The sequence below is a fragment of the Labrus bergylta genome, chromosome 7, assembly GCF_963930695.1.
Source record: "Labrus bergylta chromosome 7, fLabBer1.1, whole genome shotgun sequence".
Classification (NCBI taxonomy): domain Eukaryota; kingdom Metazoa; phylum Chordata; class Actinopteri; order Labriformes; family Labridae; genus Labrus; species Labrus bergylta.
Genome location: NC_089201.1, coordinates 28,295,122 through 28,317,282, shown reverse-complemented (window position 1 = coordinate 28,317,282; position 22,161 = coordinate 28,295,122). Strand labels below are relative to the sequence as shown.

General features: G+C 40.1%; 1 protein-coding gene across 1 annotated transcript; it reads right to left on the bottom strand.

The window, feature by feature from the left end:
• Nucleotides 1-1,908: 1,908 nt before the first annotated feature.
• Nucleotides 1,909-14,620, bottom strand: rgma (repulsive guidance molecule BMP co-receptor a). Its single transcript, XM_029279262.2, has 4 exons — nucleotides 13,844-14,620; nucleotides 9,019-9,134; nucleotides 6,887-7,404; nucleotides 1,909-5,104 (listed from the first exon to the last, which is right to left on the bottom strand). Exons 1-4 carry the CDS (start codon nucleotides 13,855-13,857, stop codon nucleotides 4,418-4,420), a joined length of 1,335 nt encoding a protein of 444 aa, XP_029135095.1. The 5' UTR covers nucleotides 13,858-14,620; the 3' UTR covers nucleotides 1,909-4,417.
• Nucleotides 14,621-22,161: the final 7,541 nt, after the last annotated feature.

Genomic DNA, 22,161 nt, shown 5'->3' with positions numbered 1-22,161 from the left:
GTGTTGTACTTACTCTCTGATTGTGGAATTGTAGAATATCCTTTAGTTTATCAATTAAGTATACAGACTTGGTCTTCATTCCATAATTATTGAGTGTGCATTGGCTACACTTACTCATTTTATACATTAATAATTATATATAATATCATAAAATAAATATATAATTAGTTTAGTTTATTAGTTCATTTAAATCAGGAACAATGTACCAAACAACATTCAAGAGAAGATGTTTTTTTCACCAGATTTCACTAACTAGCTCAGTTCCATCTGTTGACAGTGGGCAGAGGATGGAAAAAGTGAAATACAGATCAATAGGGATGCAACGATTCACTCACGATTTATTATTTTGAATTACCCCCCGGGGACAAATAAGGTTTTTTTGAATTTGAATATTTTACAAAATGAGACTTTGAGACAAATTATGAGTGAAAAAGATTCCTTTACACTTTTCAGTGTGGTTTGGCCTTTCAATGTTTTTGGATGGAGGTGATTGGAGCTTCTCTTCTTGTGGTGTAGATTAAATGCTGCATCATGTTGGTTGTGATATTTGTGTAGTTCCCCGTCTTCTTGCAATATTTGCACAGTTTTTGTCTCGTCTGTTATCTTCTCACCTCTTTCATTTTCTGTCTTGGGGGGGAAGCCAAAATGCTTCCACACCTCCGATTTAAAAGATGGAGGTGCATCCTCAATTTTAATATCTTGCTCTACAGCTGCTGACGCTCACCATATTATTGCGATTCATTTTTCAGAGTACCGATGTGCGTCTTGACACCTTTGAATCGATTATCACGATTAATCTTTACATCCCCACAGATCAACCAGTCATCAATACACACGTGCGCACACACGTTTTATAAGAGAAGAAGAACACAGAACAATATACTGATATTTAAACATTATGTACACGGTTTCATGAGTTGTAGAAAAAGTTGTCGAGATGAAAAAGTAACACTGAAGTGACATGATGAATTGAGCATGAATACAGACAATAACACTTCGGAGTTGATTCAAAACGCTTGGGGAAAGAAAAGCGTTCCAATGTTTACATTTTGTTTGCGTTTGATGTTATTTGTGAAATGATTCAGCGTTTAGATCTTATTTCATCTTTGCTTTTGAATTATCCTCTTTTCTATATCCTCTTTTTTTTTTATCATCAATCAAATAACCCCCACAGTTTGATCGCTCTGTGAAACACTTTGATTTTGTTTCTGTGCTCTTTATAATAACTGACTTGACCATCGCCATAACCCCACTGAAGTGGTTACACAAAAAAATAATTGGAATAATAATAATTATGATAACTTATGAGTGATAAACATCAGCTCTGATGAGTCTTAGGACATTAAATAACTAAACAGATTGGAGATGTATCTGTCTTTGTTGTGTCATAGATCGGCCTGTTAGCTGATTGTGGGAATGTTTTCACCTCAGGTTGACCCCTAAACAAACAAAGAAGAGTACACATTTAAAGAACATATACATATTAAATACGACCTCCATAAGTAGCTACTACATCCCTTATCACGTATTTATCATGTTATGAAGCTTAAAAAAAAACACTTGATGTTGTCAGTTGATTAAGCTTGAATGTTTCAACTCAGACGAGAACATTGGATACAACGCTTTAATCATGAAGGCTGTTATGACACAACAGCTTTTGAGCTCCGCTATTGGCTGAGTCAATATTTGTAGTAGATAGTCATGTTTGTAGTTCTTATTTTATATTTGCCTGCACAGAAGAATCACTCTTAAACGTTGCTGATAGAAACCATCAGCATCTGTACAAAAAAAAATAATTGATGTTTGCTAGAAATATCTTTTTAAGATATTTCAACATGCTTCCAGCAGGGGGCAGTCAAACACAGCGCAACTACTCACAACAACACAAATGAGACAAGAGGCACTCTATTAAAGACATTTTCTTTTATTCAATAAATAATTTACATTATAAACAGCTGGCATGTAGCACAACATTTTCTTTACATTACAACACGGTTTGATCTGTCTGGCATTTCCCATTCAGTTTGTTTGTTTTTCTAAATCTTTTTCACCAGTCTGACAAATTTGAAAAATAAGAGCTGAATAAAAATGTAAACATAAAGTGCTTTAAACTCCAAAACATGAACAACACATAACACGTTCCTACATTCCCTTTATATGTAAGCTGATTGCATTGAACAAAGTGTTTTTAAATTACCAACCAATGAGTAAACAGAAATGACTTTACCTCACTACAACTACAGTTTGAAAACTGTTTCTTAATCATGTACTTTTTATTATGACGTGTGCTGCTGCCCTCTTAGGCCAGGTCACCCCTGTGAAAGAGATCTTGATCTCAATGGGTTAATTACCTGGTTAAATAAAAAAGAAAAAACACAAGTTTGTGTATTTAGTGCAGAAGATTTTGTTCTGTGGTGTTCATGTTTTTTGCAAAAATTGCTTTGTAAAATAAAATAAAATAAAAAAAGGTTCACATTCACCAAAACATCTGATGTACAAAAACTGGAGTGTTCAATTCAACACAACTGGTAGTATACAAATTTAAACTCACAAAACATATGTACAATCTCACATTACACATGTAGAACTGTTGACTGTAGAACTCACAACACAAATCACATCTATTAACACAAAGTTTCAACATTACAATCATCTGTTTAAAGATTTTTTTTTTTTGTGTGTTATTAAACTGCACCCATACATATTCCTAATAGCAGTAGTAAGGCCTGCCAAATACTTCAGTGTAAAAGGACGAATGAATGTAAATCTGTGCCCGAGAATACTAACAGTATCTCCAGGACTGACGTACACAATACCAGAAACTGCAGCTGAGAGCTACGTTTCAAATGGAAACGTCTCGTGGTGACGAGTGTTAGCATGAAACACAAGAAAAAGAAAAAGGTGGAACTGCAAATAATCTGAACTAAAAGTAGCTGTTTTTTTAATGTGTGTTAGTCATTTTACTCTGACAAAGACAAGTTCAACACAGTTAAGAATCGCCCTTAAAGTGAGTCGTTTTAAGACCGAAGGGTGAAAAATTCAGCTGTTGTGGAAATGTTGGCACGAGGGCTTGTTCTTTGGCAATGACTTAAGCCATGAAATCACGTCTACAGACATATGCTTATCATTTACGCACTAAGCCACGGTCAGGTCAGCACACTGGAAGTCTATATTATGCTAAACTGACTTCTTTACAGCTAGTACTACTAAACGCCACTGTTTGCAACGACTTGACAAGTGGAAAGTTAAATTCACAAAAATGCTTTCAGAGGAGGTTGTCGTAGTTTGACTGGTCGGATTATAAAATCTGTAAACACTCTGGAGTGCCGTTGTTAAGGTCGCCCTTTGCTTTTTATGTATACTGTACATTCACATTACCGACTGAGACTACAAAACACTGACTGATCAACATCTCAGCTCAAACAATGGGAGTGAAAGGCTGTGTGACACTGAAAACGACTAACAGATGAGAAGACATTATTTATATTCCCTTTGTTGGGGATTAGCTCCACCGGCTAAAAAAAGAGTCCATTTTTTAACAAAACTGCAGAGTGCCTCTTCCTCTCTATTTCTGAAATTTTGGGTGCAACACAAAGACCTTGAAAGATTTCTTCCAACTGAAGTTTGGTTATCTCATTTCTGGGAACCACTACACCCGCACGAACACACAAAATTAACAACAGACTCTGAATTCTGCACACGTATTGTAGTAATGCACGCACACACACACACACACACACTCACACACACACACAACCGAACAATATGACCCATTAATCTCGACTGCAGACGACTGGAGACGCTGCTCTGACATCCTTTTGGCTGAGTGCTTCCTCCAAAAAAAGGCTCAGGCTTTTCCAAAGCTGGAAACTAATCAAACATGGAGCTGCTTTCTGGCCTTAGGTTGACAAAAGGCCTTGTCAGGTCCTCTAGCTCCACCACATGAGCCAAAGAGAGCTTCACTGGCTCAGCACCAATGAGGAGTGTGGGGGGAGGGGGGGGATCAGCCGGTGGCAGGATCAGCAAACTCCTCTTTCTGCAAAAGATCATCTTGTCTGGATTCCCATAGGCACGCAGCCCCGGTGAGAATGTGGATTTAATCCCAGGTGGATGTCCTGAGCTCTGGAAGTCGCAGGGCTCTCTCTCACCGCTGCGCCCATCAAAGACCAGCGCTATGAACCTGCTAAATACACACGATGATAGATGAGACCGCGGTGAACTCGCCCCGTCATTCGACTGAAGTCAAAACACAACAATAACACCAAACAATGAGACTCAGAGCTGGGACTGAGCCTGCAGGCAGGCCACTGGTCACGTCACAGACCCAGAGCAGCAGAAAGGAGCCAATGAATGACACAGTGATGGTACTCAAACACTCACTGAAAATACGTCCATGAGGGAATTGTTTGTAAAGGGACTATAGATGAACTGAGCAGCACAAACTCCACGATAACACAGCGAGGAGGTTGAGGAAGAAGAGTGAGAGAAAGCCCCTCTGTGCCGCACCGCTCATGAAAGCATCCTTTTCATAGAGGTGGTATCTCTTGCTGTTTGAGTGGAGCATTTTTACATCCTCAAAGGCGTAGTAGGCGGCCATGGTGAAGTTTATGTCTCCAGAGGACAGGAGGTCGAACACACAGGACTGAAAGTACAGGTCCTCCACTGGGAGCCGCTCTTTGCACTTGGCCTTGGCCGACTGGTAGGTGAAGCTGCTGCCCCTTGTCCTGCTGGCGCCTTGAGACTCGGCCGCTCGAGCCCGGACGCTCCTAAAGTCGATGCGTTGGTTGGCGGGGCAGCCGTGAAGACACAGGTACAAGTCCTGGTTGTCGCCTTCCTCCACGGAGTTCACGACCTCCTCCGGCATCCGCACCGCGAAGGTCAGGTAGCGGCCGACTTGCCTCACGACGATGGTCGTCCCGATGTACCTTGCCTGGATTTCCACGTGCTGCCCCGGAACCTTCTCAACCACGCGCAGGGTGTTCGCCCCGTGGCGGTCCCCTCCGTTCTTAGAGCCGTCGGCGAACGCGGCGGGTAGCTCGTCCGTCTCTGCGTGGTACATCTTCTGGTCCACACATTCTTGGAAGTTCTTAAAGATGATTGTCAGCTGCAGGAGGACATAAAAAAAGATACATCTCATTAGTTTAAGGCTCTACGCATCTAGGTTGTGAGCTTTAAATCACAAGTGGATGTTCACTTCTTGACAAATATTTAACTCCTTATAAACTGTGCTAAACGTTCTTATACTTTTGCATTAAGCACAAGTTTTTTGCAACATGTGCCATCCACCCCACAGGCCTTTCTTTAGTGTCACATTTCAGCACTGGCTCAACATTGGGGGAGGCCAAGGTAAACGCCCTCAAAAAACATGAGTCTGGGCCATGTAAAAATCAGGCCTCAGTTTGCAGACACAAAGACGATCCATTCATAGTGCTGAAAAACCTGCCTGTGAACCCCAGAACTATGCTCCAGGGAGTGGCGTCGGGCCAGGACAGAGCGATATATACTCTGCAACTAATTAAGCGAGACTGGTCAGGACTCTTGCTAGCTTGGTTTCATCAGGACACCAATGAGCCATTGTGAAGGGGCAGCGGCACCAGGACAGCCTGGGGACTCTGATGTCTGCACACAGTGGACAGAGGAGTCGACAGAATATTCTATTAGCTTCACAATTTGTCTGTTGCACCAGTTCTGCCCTACTTCCCCCAAGCCTTACGCCCACCTACAAGAAATTGTTTTTTCACCCCTGATTAATTTATCATGCCTAAAATAGAATAAACAAATGAAAAAATGGCTCCGTTATCCCTCAATCAGAACAAAAGATAGAAATAACCATACTGTTTTATTTGCTCAAGTGAGAGCAATGCACCAAACCCAGAGCCTGCTAATGCAGATCTTTTACCAGAGAGGCTTTGTTTGCACAGGTGGCATTGGCTGCTGCCTTGTTTTCCCCCTTTGTCCAGAATCAAGATCTTTAAAAAAAAAAAAAAGTTTGTCTCATTTGCTTCCAAGAAAAGCAACACAAAAATGTCTTTACTGTAAAAAAGCTTTAAAAAGCCACAAATGCTTAATAGAGCGTCATTAAGAGGCCGTGATTGCAGAAAATGATTCTTTCTAGAAATGTGATTAAGGACAAAGTGCTTTTATACCTCAGTCTAAACTCAAGTTATGAAACCAAACAAAGTGACTGGACCAACTCTCCATGTATAACCAACTACATAATCTCATACTCCTTGTTTCTCACCTCAAACTCTACTGAAATCCATCTCGTTAGATATGAACCTCGGGTTAACATTTGACTCAGCACTGCTGTTATTACACTAACATATCGTTTCAAAAAAGCTTATCAAGATCCGTGCAACTGAGCCTGGAGTTTGGCTTCGTTTTATCTGTTTTTATGGACCTCAACCAAACACCAACCAGAGTCCACATTTCAACAAAGGAGAAGCTTTCACAGCCAGTCCACATGAGAAAGAAGACTCACAAAGACAGAAATATGAAGAGCTGTTGTTCTGCAGAAATGACATTTATGCAGCAAAACAATATGAATATATCAATTTATCATTTTGTACCGTCTTAATCCATAAACCTTAAACAAATATTCTCATTAGAGATGTTTTGATACTATTTTTGTCCGTGTCCATACTTATTCTTAGACAGAGGCTTGTGCATTGTCTGATACCTTGTACTATTGCAATGAATAAGTTGGTTGCACAACACAGACAGCTTACAAATGTTCTTCCCTGGATTAACATTACATTCTCTACCAGCACTGTGATGTTGTTTTTTTATTGTCAAACACTAACTGACCTGAATCTATTTTGTTTTTTGGGGAATAATTGGTTATGGTAGTCCATTCATAAAAGGACAGAACAGAAAGGATGCCCACCTTGCTTGTGGCAGTCGCCATTGAACCCGGCACCACAGGAGTGTTGGTCACCTGGACAGACAGGTATTTGTTGTGGATGAGCGGCCAAGCTCCTTCAACCTTACACGTCTGGAAATCATCTCCAAAGGTTCGGAGATGGGGGTCTCCAAAGAAGCCGCAGTGGGTATAGTTAGGCGGGGCCGTGTTGCGCGCCAGACTGCGCTCGTAGTGGCACACTTCCGGGCCATCCGAGCGCTCCTGGCTGTCGGGTAGGAGCGGCGGGGATGGAGGTGGAATTGGGGTTCGGGCGTGAGGTTGCGACGTTGGCCCCTCCTTGGAGCAGTTGTGCTGGCTCATTAGATCTTCTATGCCATGCTGGGCGGAGTGGTAAGCCAGGTCGCCCCTGCAGGTTCGAGCCGTCCGGCGCACGCAGCTGTTGTACGCTCGCAGTGCCGTGCAAAACTCCTCCTCCGGGCCAGAGTTCGACGTGGAGGCCCAAAATTCAGAGTTACACTTGAGGATCTTGCACTGCAGACTCACTGCGAAGAACAAGACACACAATGAGCAAAAAAACCCCCAAAACATTTCATATCTGATAACCTAAAAGTACACTCTGGATGTTACTGATTATATTTAAGACCATAGTTTAAATAAAACTGGAATGAAAACCAGAATAATAACCTTACAAACTAGTGCTTTGAAGTCCTCACTGTTATTGTTGTTAGGCTGCACTGTCAAATGTTGCTTTGCAGATTTGTTTGACCCTATACATCAAATTTGATATTACATTTTAAACAACTTGATTGCTTAAAAAAGGGAAAAAAGGTCAAAGCATCACTGTTGCTGCTGTATTGTGTTGATATACATTTTAAAGCATGAAGAAGTATATTTGATCAAATTATGAACAAAACATTTAAGACAACAACAATGAAGTTCTGAACATCCCTTTGGCGTAATACCAATTCACAACTTTTGGTTTATTTATAATTAAAAATGCAATCTGGTATCCTAATCTACACCTTTGATGATAAACTTCTGATGGTAGATTGTTGCCACATAAAAACCAACTCTTAACACAAATGTTCTTCAAACATTTCTCAGGATGCCCTGTTTTCGACACCATGTTTGTTTAGTATTACCTTGGACTAATAAAGTATTTATTTGTGAGGGCTTGTGTGAGAGGTTTCATTCAGTGTCTCGAGGGAGGGGGGGGGGGAGTGATATCAACACTTTGAAGTCTCACTTAAAACCCTCTGAAAGAAGCTTCACCTCTCTCCAACCCCCACATCGCCTCTCTCCGTGTACCACCCATTTGATAGATGGCAATAAACTAATCCGGATCTCCACTATCAGTGCATTATCACTTTGTTGTTTGACGGTAAGTGACTTGAGAGGGGAAACTGATAAGGGCTTGGGAAACGTGCAAGGTGAGCTGAAAGAGGTGTCCCTAGAGCAACAGTAATAAATAACCAAGGTGTAAAGTCAATAAAATGCAAGTAAGTCGCTTTCTTGTGGCTGCTGGGCTACACGTTAAACTGGAATTAAGAACTCCACAATTATATTTACAAAGTTTGTTTTGTTGGATGTAAGGGCAACATGTTTTAAAATTGCAGCTGCAGCAACGCTTTGTTTTGATTTTCTCTGAGAAAAAGATACCTGAATCAAAACACCTATTAAATCAACTAAGAGTACTTATTCCACTTTTGCACTTTCAATCTTGTAGCAAAAATGTTCAAATCTCCCAATATTTCTCAAACGTGTCAATAAGCACTCTCTGAAATCTTTTGGTGCAGAGATTTGGAGAATTACCTTCTTTTTTATTTGCAACAGCGAATTTTCCTCATTTAGCAAATATATATATTTTTTACAAATACTTAAGCAACAAAAGCTTAAAAAAAATTCGAGCTACTAGAAAGTGGCTTTTAAAACAGGAGCAAGCCTGGCAACTAGCCCCCCCCCCCATGCTTTCCATGGTGGAAAGTAAGTTCAGTAGACGAGCAGTTAGCTGCGTCGTGGGTTAGGGTTAGGGTGAACCCGTAGTGACTAGTTCACTACGTTACTAGTTAATTAAGTTAGTGTCGTCGTGTTTATGTACACATTGGCAGTTGGTCTAATTAATAAGTTGTTTTAGAAGTAAACAATAGTTGACTTACCAGAGGGGAAGAGTGAGAGAAACACGACTAGGACTCTGCACACGTCAAGCGCCGAGGGTCTTCCTCTTTCCCCCATAACCATCCATCCAGCTCGGGGTCGCACTTCACTCCTCTCCCTGCTCAAACCGGATTAAGGAAGGAGGAAAGTTAAGAGTCCTCGTTGAGTCGACAAAACACACAAAACAAAGTCCATAAAAGAGGTCTGAAGTCGTCCCCGTCTTTTCATCACTAATGTGGTAAGAAGAAGCTTTTTTTTTTTTTTTTTTGGTTGTTAATCTTCTGAGTTGAACTGAGGGGCTACTTGCAGAATAAGCAAGCCGAGAGTCAATGCGTGACAAACGGCTTGGAGCAGCCCAGGCAGTGACTCTTCCTTTTTAGGGAGTGTCGATAAAGTGAAGCGGACACACCGTGAACCAATCACTGCAGCCTGTTTCTACCCTTAACACCCCCCCTCCTCACAAAAGTTTCAAATAACATCTCAGTGTGCAGACTTGTTCGAAGACGACCAGAGATTTCTTCAAGACCCACAAAGTGGTAGTCCACAACGCCATGTAACCTCAGTGTGGAGGGAAACCCTGGAAAGCAAAGCAGCGGCCTCCCTCCTCTGCAGAGCATGTGTGCAGAGTTTGAGGGGGAAAAAAACAACTATGCAAAACAAGAATTACCCTTTCCCTTTATATCAACATATTAGTGTATGTTATATATCCTAAAAAGGTGGCTCTTCTATATACAGACAAACTGGGCCAAACACTCGCCTACATAGTAAGTCAGTAACCAATAGGGCTGGGAAATATATCGAGTTTTTAAGATATATCGATATATTTTCAAACAACATATAGGGTAAGAAAATATCGTTAATATGGATATAGTTTATGTTGCATTAAAATAACGTTATAGCGTCAGCTCACTGATGATGACTGACTGTCTCTCCCTCTTAACCCTGCTCCTCATTTTTTAATTTTATAATATTGCTTTTTAAATTCACAAACAGGTGGTTTATTTTTCCACTGTTAATAAAAGGCATATCGATATATATATATATATATATATATATATATATATATATATATATATATATATCGTGTATCGCCATTCAGCTAATCAATATCAAGATATGAGTTTTGGTTCATATCGTCCAGCCCTAGTAACCAACTACACTTTGTGCTTACAGTTTCTCAATAACTAAAGGCTTTGTTGTTTCTTAGGGTGACAACATTTCTAAATGAAGGGAAATTTGTCTGACTGTATGTTGGAATTATGTGTAGCCTATAAAGAGCACCATGTGAAGGTGCAGCCATGAGTATTCTTGGGTTTAAATGTTTCAGACCAGTATAAACATCATACATTAGGCGATTACAAACCCTTACTAAACACTACATTGATTGGAACACTATAGCTGTGTCGATGTATCTGCCCACCAATTGTGTTCTTGATTATGTAGTACAGTAGTGAGCGAGCCAACTGCATTTTTACTTATCATGTTACTTCAGCATCTTTTGCACTATTCACCACTGCACTGTTTCATATTTAGTCATGTAAATATTAGTCTTTTCTTATTCTGTTTATTGTTGATATTTAATGTTGTACCTGTATATAAGAGAGCACAGATCACCGAAGTTAAATTCCTTGTGTGTGTAAGCATACCTGGCCAATAAATCTGATTCTGATTCAAAGATGGCATTGGATGTGGTTATTTATCCAAGCAACTTGAGCTGCGATGATTAGATGATTTATCAATGAATTAATCAAAAACATAATTGACAACTTTCTGATAAGCGATAAATGGAATCAGTTATTATTCAAGCATGTCAAACATGCGCTGGTTCTAGCTCCCTAAGGGAAATCATTCATCATATAATATGAAGTGAAGAGTCTTGGTTCTGGATGGTTTGTTGGACAGAAGCGAGGAAAGAAATTCGAGGACTTTTGCTTCAGACTCTGCAGAATTGTGATGTATTTTGTTGGCAATCTATTGATTTAATAATTAACTGATTTATTGAGAAAATCTTCAACAAATTAATCAATAATTAATTTATTTGGCTGTTTTGCTCCAAAGGACATGAATGATTAAGCAATCATCAAGTGATTAGCAGTCCATTTTTCTGTTGAATGATAAATTGGTTGAATTCAACTGTGTGATGATTCTGTCGGACATGATACTGTCAGCTAGGTGAGGTGAAAAAATGTCAATGTGGGAACTAGATTCTTTTAAGGGTTATAAGAGAATTTAACCAAAACAAAACATACAACAAACTGAATATAACAGAGTGGAAGCAATCAAACATAATTGAAATTCAGTTTGCTACCTTTAATTATATGATAAAAATATGTATCCGCATGAGAAAACAGATTGAGAATAAATCACCTAAATTGAAAGGTTTATTCATTATTTTACTGATGGTTTTGTGTGTCCAGCAGGTAACAAACCATGAGCTTATCCAACATGTCATCTTGCAGTAGTTTAAACCAACCAACACTTTATGAAGTATTCCAAAACCTACAAGTTCATGAGTTCACAGAATGAGAAAGGGATCATGAGGAGTGCCTTGATGTGGACATTTCCCTAAAGATTCTTGTTTATTTCAGTGAAACTCATGAAGCAGGATTCAGAGTAATCGTGGCATCTAGGTTTTAAGCATTTGAACACATTTCCAATACAGTTCAGAGAAGCATATGAGGGGGGAGGGGGGGGGGCCCTCCTTGGATATCTTTGTCTTGAAATGACACATTATCATTGCTGTCTTTTGCTGCCATTTAGCAGAACGCTCTCAGACGGATGGGGGTGTTCGCTCAGGTCGTGGCTGGCTGCAGAGTACTTTTCCATAGCTATGCTGAATGTCTTTTGTGATTGCTGTCCCTCTTGTGGATGATGGATACGTTGGTGTACAATGAGGTCTGAGCCTACACATGTTTTCAACAAGGGTGGCCCCCTTGCACACTGATCTCCAGCTCTAATATACCGTCCACATCTGAAATTAATGACAGCAGCTGAAAGGTATAAAGCTGCTGCTCCGTGAGATGTTTTGATAAATTGTGGAACATTTTTTCTGGATGTGGAAGCAAAAGTGTCCTGTTGCATTATAAGGGCTTTGGTGCAGATATGTCTATAGTCTGACTGATTCACGAGCTGGTCCACTGTTAGATAAAGCTCTGAATCCTGGTTTCTTTATGTCACATCTGGGGTTTAGATTGAACATCTGAAATGTCACCTGTTGCAGACAAAGACCATTTTTAATATCAAAATGTTAATATGCTAACACGGCATGCCCTTAAAGTAAGCAGTCAATAACATTTGACACTGATGTATTGGTGGTTAGAAAATATTAAGCCTATTACTTTTTTAATGATATTTTTATAAACAATAAGCCATCCGTCCCTCATGAAAGACAATTGCTATTTTGGCATACAATCACGATTAATCTTTTTTTATTTTATTATAGTATGAGCTTCTAGCCTACATGACTGCATGGACATGCAAAGGGCCAATACGTATAACATTTTACACAATCAATAGATAACCATAAAGTGTCTACAACAAATACATTGACCAAATTAAGTTAAGTCTATTTATTCCTTACTGTTAATCAAAAACATGTCATTATTGTAATAAACATGTACATGCTTAGATTTATCACTCGACAGAACATTATTTGATATCTATCGACATTTCAACAAGAAATTATCACCAAACATTCTCTGATTCTAAAGCCAGAATTCACTGTAACGGACTGTTTGTCGGAGAAAATTAGGAAATAAGCTTGAATTTTTGACATTATTATTGCACACAGTTTATAGATAATCCATTGTGAGTAAGCAGGAGACCCTATCTATTCAAACGAACATAATCAGTTTGACTGCACCAAAAACACAGGAGCTCTAAGCTTCAGCATCCTTTTTTTTTTTTTATCCATAAGATATTTTATGTCTTTGGAATAATCATTTATATAATTGATCATCAAATTGTGCAAAATGTTCAAGAACAAATGTATTTTGGGATTGAACATCGCTATGTATGAAAAAGACAAATAATATATAAATGAGGTTATGTCTCCACTGAGTCCTCAGATCATGTGCTTCACATGCTTTGACAGGAAAAAGTGGCATTATAAAACAATGAGACATCTCTATAAATCCAGCAAGGTAATATCCAATCATAGTGTGCTGGTATCACCTGTCAAACCTGCCCTTAAAGAGCTTACAACACAGCTCTGACATGTACTCAGTATAATATAAGTGATATCAGCCACATCCTTTTTTATGTCGAATTGTGTGCACTAGCCTACATTTCTGTCCTGCAGGACTCTCTCTGAGGACTGATCCTCTTCTTTTCCAACAGATGGCGCTTCTTATGAGCTCTGATATGAAACATCAAATCATGACACAAACGCACATGGCATTAGGAGGACAACCAAACCTGTCATTAAATGTGAGCTTTATGGACAGCTCTGTTATTGGCCTAATTACAGCTGTCATGCAATTAGGATGTGAAAATGTGCAGCCAGCAGGCGCATGTGTGCCCTGATGTTACACTGCCTTTAACACATGTGATCACGCTGTATTATGTCAGATTTATATGTATGATAAGTACAATAATGTTGCCTTATATTACCCTCTAGCATTTAATGTATTTTCCATTGCAGTCTAAGCAATAGAGTTCCACATTGTGCATGAAGTGTAGCTCTCCTGAGACTTCAGATTGTTGAAAAACATACTTTAGGGCATACGTATAGTTTAATGCCAACAAGCAAAGCAAAAGCTGGCAAGACTACTTTGCAAAGAAAAGTGAAAATGTACAATTAAATCTCCAGATATCAGACAAACCAACCTTGGCGACTGCATGGGCTCTCCGCGACTCAGGAGTCCTGCAGGATCCGGAGGACAGAGAACAGGAGCGAAAGGAAGCAGACTCCTACTAAAAAAAAAAAAAAAAAATCCCCCTTAAAAGAAGAAACCTGCGTGTGTCACAGTAATCCCAAATCAAACGTACTCAGCGGCTTTCTGAGTGTAAAATCCGCTGATCTGTGCATGGTGTCCACCGATCCGATCCTCGTTGAAATCAAAGTGCCTTTTTTCTTTTCTTTTTTTCTCGTTTGAATTTAAAACAAGCAACACTTCTCTCACACGGGGTGGACTCAGATCTGTGCAGCCATTGCTTCACTTATTAGACTATCAGTCGATCGGAAAGGAGACATTATGATAGATTATTGCCAGTAATTGCCCTCATCCGAGCGCTGAATCCAAATTGTTAGTTATGGTCGACGTCGGGGAGGAAAGAAGCCTCGAGGGCAAATCTGCTGCTGCTGCTGCTGCTGCTGCGTACGGCTCGATCCGCTGTCTGCATGTTGTGAAATGCTAGTTAGAAAGTGTGAGAGAGACAATGATCGGCTCTGCATGACGCCGCTGGGAGCCCCAAATCTCAGCTGTGAAGTACCCCCACCCCCTTCGTCTTTCTGCCTCCTCTAAACTTCTCTGCAGACGCTTTGGGAGAAGGGAGATCCTTGGATTAGGTCGCAGCCGTGTTGAAAAACAGCCCAAAAATTAGTATGGCAAGGTTACCTTTTTAAAGCAAGTGAAACTAAACCCATGTACCGACCGGATTAGATGCAGATGGTGTAGTGAGGATAAAAGCTTTTCATTTCACCAAACATACATCCTATTTTTTATTTTTTTTTCTGTAGGATTTAAGTTTTCCCTCAGTTAATTTGTAGCATTGATTTCCAACTAGTAGCCTATCTCTATCTTCCTCACCTTTTTACATACCCCACATATTCACACATAACAGGTTGGAATAGACAAATCCATAATAATCAGGATTTAACTGAGGATCAGATGGACAAGCACTTTGCAGCCTGAAGGCGGTGGGGGTTTGGGGAGAGAGAGGTCGGCATGGAGGAGGCTGCACCTGTGTTTTAGGATCAGACTGCATGCAGTGAATGCAGGAAAATACCCCCCACCCCCCCTCCAATCCCCTTTCCTCTTCAGCTTTCCAAGTCTGTACTCCTCCTTCAAACATAACTGGTTCTCTCTGCTCCAGTTTCAGGAAAATCCACTACACCAGGGAGAGCAGAGACTCATGGTATCCAACCTAAGCAGCAAAATGAACAGGTCAGTGTTTTTACTGCCTGCAGGGTTGATATTTGAAATACACAATCCAGCAGATTCACAACTAAAGAGTTAAAACCTCTATGCGATTTCCCCTCATATTGGCACACAGCTCCTAACTGGTCACATTACATCACTCCTTTGTGCATTCAGCAACAATCTGACCCCTGTAATCCTCTCGTTTACTATCACAGCCCGGACCTGGCCTCTCCAGCTGGCCACTGAGAGGGAGCATATTTTACATTGATGTAATATAAGAACATGAAAGAGCGACACCCCAGTGTGAAAAGAATAGTTTTGGAGGTGCCGGATGCCGGCCCCATCTCAAACACAGCTGGTGTACACGCCGCCCTCTCACTGAGGTATTATGGCCAGTTAACACAACAGATCTGCTTTACATATCACTGGATTAATAAAAGGCTTTGATTGTGTGTGTGTGTGTGCAGTTGCAGGTCAGATTCTGCTCCATTTTACAGAACAAATCAGTGACAGGCAGGCATGTAACTATTATAGGCATTCAGCTATGCCTACCCTCAGGGCACTCTGTGATTTCCTTTAGTAGCCTGTGATTTAGTCCATTATAAAAAAAACCTGTTAAACTCAGGCTGCCGCAGCAAATAAAACACACACTAAATAGAGACGGAAACAGAAGGAAAACCTCCCCCAGAGCAGATTTCATTACAAAACCACTGTGATAAAAAGATTACATGCATCTTGATCCTAATTAACTTCTTAAAGCTTTGATAAAGAAAGAATAAATATCTAAAGAAGACTAGCTTGTGGATTTATCTGCTGAAATGTTCCTGACATAGATCTAAGTCTTCATGATTCACCACATCCTGCAAGATCTGTAAATGCAGAGGAGTCATACCGATCTTGCTTCGCTTTCTGCTGATTTCTTCAGATCATCACAAGCTGTGCAATGTGCATCCTCTCTGCAGATCAAAGTTTACTGTTGCTTTCTTGTGAAAGGATGACATGATTTCAGAATCACAAGTTTATCACACAGCTATAGTTTCATAATGATCCTGTAGCTCTCATACATTCATCAGAATTGTTTCCCAACATCTGACCACATGCTGGGAGGGGGTGTACGGTGAAAGAGGTGTGGAGGACACTAGTCAGCGTTTGCAGTATTTTCTGAGTCAGACATGCATTAGTAAACATGGTATGCTCTTACTGACCTTCCAGTTGCTGTTTGAACTCCTGCTGCATAGCAATAAGCTTGTCAAAGTGCATTATGCCTCCTTTTTCTGGTTGGTCACACCGCCCTGTGATTTTACCACCTCAGAGAAAATCTAGGTGTGCTGGTATACGTAGTTGACATATGATTATAGAATAGGTATAAAAGATAGATGCAGTCAACTTTACACCATTTAAAAAATATTACTAGCTCAAGTTTTGTGTAAGTTTTACACATTTTTTACAATCTGAAACTATGATGGGGCATAATGATTTGTCGATTAATTACATACAGAAAGTATTTTGAGGATTTTAATTTCAGACATTGTTTTAGCAAAAAAAAAACACATTTTCATTCCTTTTTCTTAGTTTGATACACTTTTGTCTTTTTACTCTTTGTGATGATAACATGAAAAGCTACAGGTTAACACATTTTAGTGACGTCAAATTTGGATTCAATATATTCTTTTAGGAAATTTGACCAGCCTTCATCTGCCGTAATATCAGGATATATTAAAAAAAAAGAACCATGACTGAATACATGTTTATTTAATTATTTTACTTTTAAAGGGATATCTCAGATTTGAAAGAAAGCCGTTGAGTTGGAACCTCAAGCTGTGGTATCTGATTTTAGTATTTGATTTCATTTCTTTCTTAAGATGCCAGATGAGTTGGGGTAAATCTTTTTTTAAATTGAATAAAACTACTCAAACATTACATGGTAGCATACAAAACACTCATAGCATGCATGCTAACAATGCAGCACTATATTACACTAGCTTCTTGCATTGAGTGATTTATCAGAGGGAAATGGCCATGTTGACCTAAAACAGGATCACTAACAACTGTAGCTAATTATAATGTCTCCCTGCTGTTTGAAGCAAGCTTACTTATTGTATTTACCACACATCAAAAGACTTGACCTCAGTGTGAAATAATATCCGTTCATGCCCAGAGTGGACTACAGTGTTTGAGATTTGATGTTTCAAACTGAAGCACATGTTGTATACCTTGTGAAGCGGATAAATGGGAAGAGCAGCATTTAGAGATAAAAAATGACCTATTTCTGTCTAAGCTATTTCTTATTCTAAAGGCTATTAAGGAAGAATAATGTTACTCAGTTAACAAACGGGAGTCCCTTAGGGTGCATGCTTCATGAACATGATTGACATTTAAAAAGAGGTTGTGGTGCATTGACGAGCACTGTCTTCGATAATAAGGTGTGAGCACGAATTCAAAAAATTCTATTAAGAGGTGATATATGAGGTTCAGACACTGTGTGGAATTACCGCCACGGTCTGTAACAAAATGAATGCAGGAAGCTTGCAAATTGGCCCGATCGCGCACACAGAGGAATGGGCTTGAATGTGCAAACCCTCATTACAGACGCTTCTTTTCTCATTTTAACCAGAGGAAGGTGAGTTCCTTTTTTTTCCCCCCTTTCTTATTATTCTGTGTTTCTAAAAGCCAGAGTGCAACCCAGTGAGAATTATGCACACTGTTTAATTCCAGACGTGGATGGAAGGAGACAGAGCGTGTACAGACTGCAAGACAAATAATTAGCTCCGCTGCTAAACACAACTGATTGCGACACATCAAGCAACATTTTGGTGAGGAACATTAGTGAATGAATAACTGATTTAGACCATGAATGATCATCCCCATTTTGCACCTGACAGGGTTTTAAGTACACACATGTTGGTTAGCCGCCATGACTCCATTAGCATGCAAGAAGACCGAGGCTTATCTCGATAAAACAGCTGCCCTAATTTCCTGCTTCAGAATTTCTGTGCGAAAACCTGATCTAAATTTTCAGTTAGCAATATAGACTAGATAAGGGTTTTTTTTTTCCATCACGCCTCACTGGCAATTTCATTTATAGTAACGTACTGCTGTCTTGAAATAATAAGGTATGTTTGGCATTTTGCCTTTATTAGTCTTCACTGCTAAAGAAAGAAAAAAACATTCCAATTTACATTGACATTTCAAATAGATGCCTCATTTTTTTATATTCCATGTTACACATCGAGCGGAAATATTATGACTAGGTGCAGTGGAAATACAACAAAAGGAGACTCGCTGTGTCTTTGAATAGCTTTCGCTCAGAACCAATATTTTCTAACTCAGGTTATCTGTCCTTGAACTCTGTGAATGCAGGGTGAGGATAAAACCCAGAATCACGAGCACAGACAAAATGTGGACTTTTATCGAGCTGCCAAGGTCTCCATGTTGGAAAATACGAATGCAGTCAGAATTCCTCTTCGCTCTTTCAAGTCCTGGCTTCTTCTACTTGCTTGTAGAACTTTACTAGTGTTCTGCAGTGTCGTCCTGTATGCACAGCTGCGGGGGCTTCGTCTTGCCCTTCCCTTTGTCCCATCTTGCCACAATAGCTCCAGTGAAAAGCTCAAGTTTTTGCAGGTGCAAGCAAAATCTCCCCTAGCACCCAAATCACACTGCAGCTCTCCTGCTCTGCCGACAGTGAGACACAGTGAATCAGGCTTATTTTCTTCTGATGCATGTCGTTATTGCAAATTTATCATATGAATCAAGGAGGCTGAAATCCAATGACACAAAGTTTAAAGTTAATTCCAAGCCAGTCTAGACAGTAAATATTGAGTATTTCAGCTCTGTTGGCTCTCAAGTTTGTCATTGATAACCATCAGGCTCTGCCTCTTTATTGCTGTGACCACACATATTGACTTCTCAAACAGGATAGCCGCTCATACGTACCCTACAGCCCACTCCGTTTTACATTTAAATTCTCTTGAATCCTCTCAAATTGTCATTATTTCAAGGAACTATAATCATCATCATTGGATATCAGAGTTTGAAGTCATTCATTTTCATATCTGCGCACTAAAAATAAAGAAATTAAGCATTTGCAATTCAAATAAGACTATTCTATTTAAGTTTTAAACCATTATCATGGGTCAGCTGCACGATAAAAATTGTAATTTTATCCTCATTTAGTGGAGAGAGATGAATTTGCAATTCTAGGGCGGTAAAAAAAAGATAATTTCCATGCTGAAATATTAATAGTCTCCTTAAAACTGTTCAAGAGTGGAACTCAGTGGTGGCTGAAAGAACAGAGTAATCTGAAACTCATTGGGATGTGTGCTATCTCCTCAGCAGGCAAAAGAGGAACTATACATCTCATTAGATGTGCTCATAATTTAGAAATACTTCTTGTATTGTTTCCAAAGACAACAGTGCCACAACACTGCTGTATGTCATTCATGTTAATGTCCCTGTGCAGCTCTGTAGCCCACTCCATCTTTGTGCACTGTTCATTACCAAGCTGAGGAAATGTCAGCGCTGTGGGTTCAGATTAATTGAAGAGTGTGCCGACATCTAATTACAGGAAAAAGACTCGCAGATACGCTCAGACCTGAGACAGTGGACCTTTCCCCTGGGCTAAATGATGCTGTTATCGATCGTCATATGTAAAATGATACTGTAAGTTTTCCATCACGGCTGTTGCAGTAAAAGCGGGTTAATTGGCTCAGACCCTGAAAAGAAGAAAAAAAAACATTGATGCTGAACACGCTATAATGGTTGGATTCGTTATGTAGATGCCTTAGCTGGAGGATTGTGCTTAATATGCAATGAAGTTAATTAACAGCATGCTGAAGAGGGGTTTTTTTTTAGCTCCAAAGCCTGGCCCTAATAGAATCACACAATGGAGATGTGATGGTGTCTGGTGTTTGGTTAGGTGTTTGTTGATCAGTGGAATGACGGTGGAAGCTGCTGATGTTTTCCTGACGGCCTCATCGTAGCAGAGCTCTACTGAAAAGTTGTGAAACAGTAGGAGACCGGAGCCCCCCTCAGAAAGAAAAACCAAAAGCCAGAGCCAAAATAACATCAGTGAGTCATTGCTGCCTTCAGGCTATGCTGACTTTATCTCCTCTGTCTCAACACGCAGGTTGGTCCTCTCACTAGTAACTTTAATTAAAACTATGGAGTAGGAGTCGCCACATATTTAACCTCATAGTAATGCGTTCATAAAGCTGTTTGATTTTTGGACTGAAAAGAGGAAAACCTGTTGTTTTAACCTGTTTCTCAAATTTCATAGAGAGTGAAAAGGCAAAACTTTGATTTATGCAACGGTTGAAAACTATACTCGGTTAAGAGGCTGCCGTTGCTTAACTGAAATTATAATAACAAGTGATTTACAACCTCTTCTTGTCGTGGGGAGATAAGATGCATTTCTTTGGAAAAAGAGTGAGAGTGAATGGTGGAAAAGTCTGGTTCAGTCTGTGTGCCTCTACTTGCCCCGTGTATTGTCTACATATCCTCTCATTTGTGCCAATCAAAGCAAAACCCAGCACCAAACATACCTTTGGCTGATGATAATTCAGTGATATGACAAATGACATATTAGCTTAAAGAGGTTCCCTTTTATGAAGAGCTTCCACGTGTCCCGACAGACACTCACTGTAACTGTCAGGGCATGTGAATCACCTACACCTTTGGCTGTGAAACAGAAAGCAGAAATAGTCCAATGGAAAGCACTTTGACTTTGCTCGCTCTACACAGCGTGCATTGTTCATGACCTGGTGCAGCCAAAGAAACAATGTGCTGCCAAACATGCGTCAAGGTAGAAACAAGTCCAAAAAGGCATGTAGGTGCAGTATCAGACAATATCCATGACAGGAAACTGTGATATCACTGGCTTTGTACCTCTGGAAAAAGATGCTAAACTTGACTAAAACGGCATGACCACATTAAATTGTGTTTATGTCAATAGCAGGAAAAGCATTGTAATGCTTGTTTGTTTAAAGATGAAGTACACAGATTACAGAATCCTGATCAGGGAAATACAATTTCCCCTGAAGCCACAGTCGACAGGTCTTTGGCAACAGGAGAGCCCAAGGCTGTGCTGCTGCTGCTTCTTATTAGTCGACTGAAAGCCCCCAGCCTGAACACTTAGCACGTTGCTATTGTGTCCAGCACCCTGATAGGAGCTGGAGCTGCCACTTCAACTCTACTGAAGGTGTGAGAAGCCACAGAGAGTCTGAAAATTGGCTCTTTGTACTTCTGAGCTGCACATTCGAAGGCAGGCAAGTTTGTTTTCTTCGCCCTATAGCTCGAGAAATACACGGAAACAAGCTTCCTTTTAACTTCTGAATGTGATTTAATATCTTAGCCCCGTGGGTCTGGAGCAAAAATAAAGGGGAGATTTTGGTTTCCACTTTGAACAGAAGACATCGTTTAGGGACTTTGAAGGGTTGGGAGGAGCAGCAGAGAGATGAGGAGACACACAATTCTAGAGTTGGTGACAACTACATTACTGTGAAACCAAAAACCTGGGCTTCCTGTGTCCTTCAAATGTCAAAACCACACTGGGACGAGTTCAAGGGCCAGTCCGTGTATAAAGGGATTCCAGGCCTCAGGGTGTTTCTTTTCTGGTGAAAAATCAGGCGTCTTTCGTTTTAATAAGAATCACTGAGCTGGAACAGCAGGGATTCTTGTTGAAGAGGTCTGTGGTTAAAAACATTGCACTAACAATATCCGTATGTGTTCTGTTTCAATTTTATTTTGCGGAGAAATACAGCAGCATCATTTACAACAATCTACGTTGACCCATCTAATACAGGCAATCCAAAATACCTGGAGGTCAAACAGGGGTGTTGTATTTAGACTGAAACCACTGCAACCTTGATTAGCATAACCAATTCATACAATCTGGACTCTATACGACATGAACCACTCTGAAGTGTCTATTAATGAACTATTCACGATGAAGCTCTTTTTGCTGTAGTCTAAAAAGTGAGATTGCAGGGGAAATGAGCATTCTACCTGTGTTGTCTCCCGATAGAAACAAATGAATGTCAGCAGGTAACAGACCTCATCTGAGGA

Bases quoted from the DNA above. Each gene is read 5' to 3' on its own strand.
- rgma (XM_029279262.2), bottom strand. The intron at 7,405-9,018 runs GTAAGTCAACTA...TGTTCTTCGCAG, and splicing joins TCTCTCACTCTTCCCCTCTG to TGAGTCTGCAGTGCAAGATC. The intron at 5,105-6,886 runs GTGGGCATCCTT...GTCCTCCTGCAG, and splicing joins TGGCGACTGCCACAAGCAAG to CTGACAATCATCTTTAAGAA.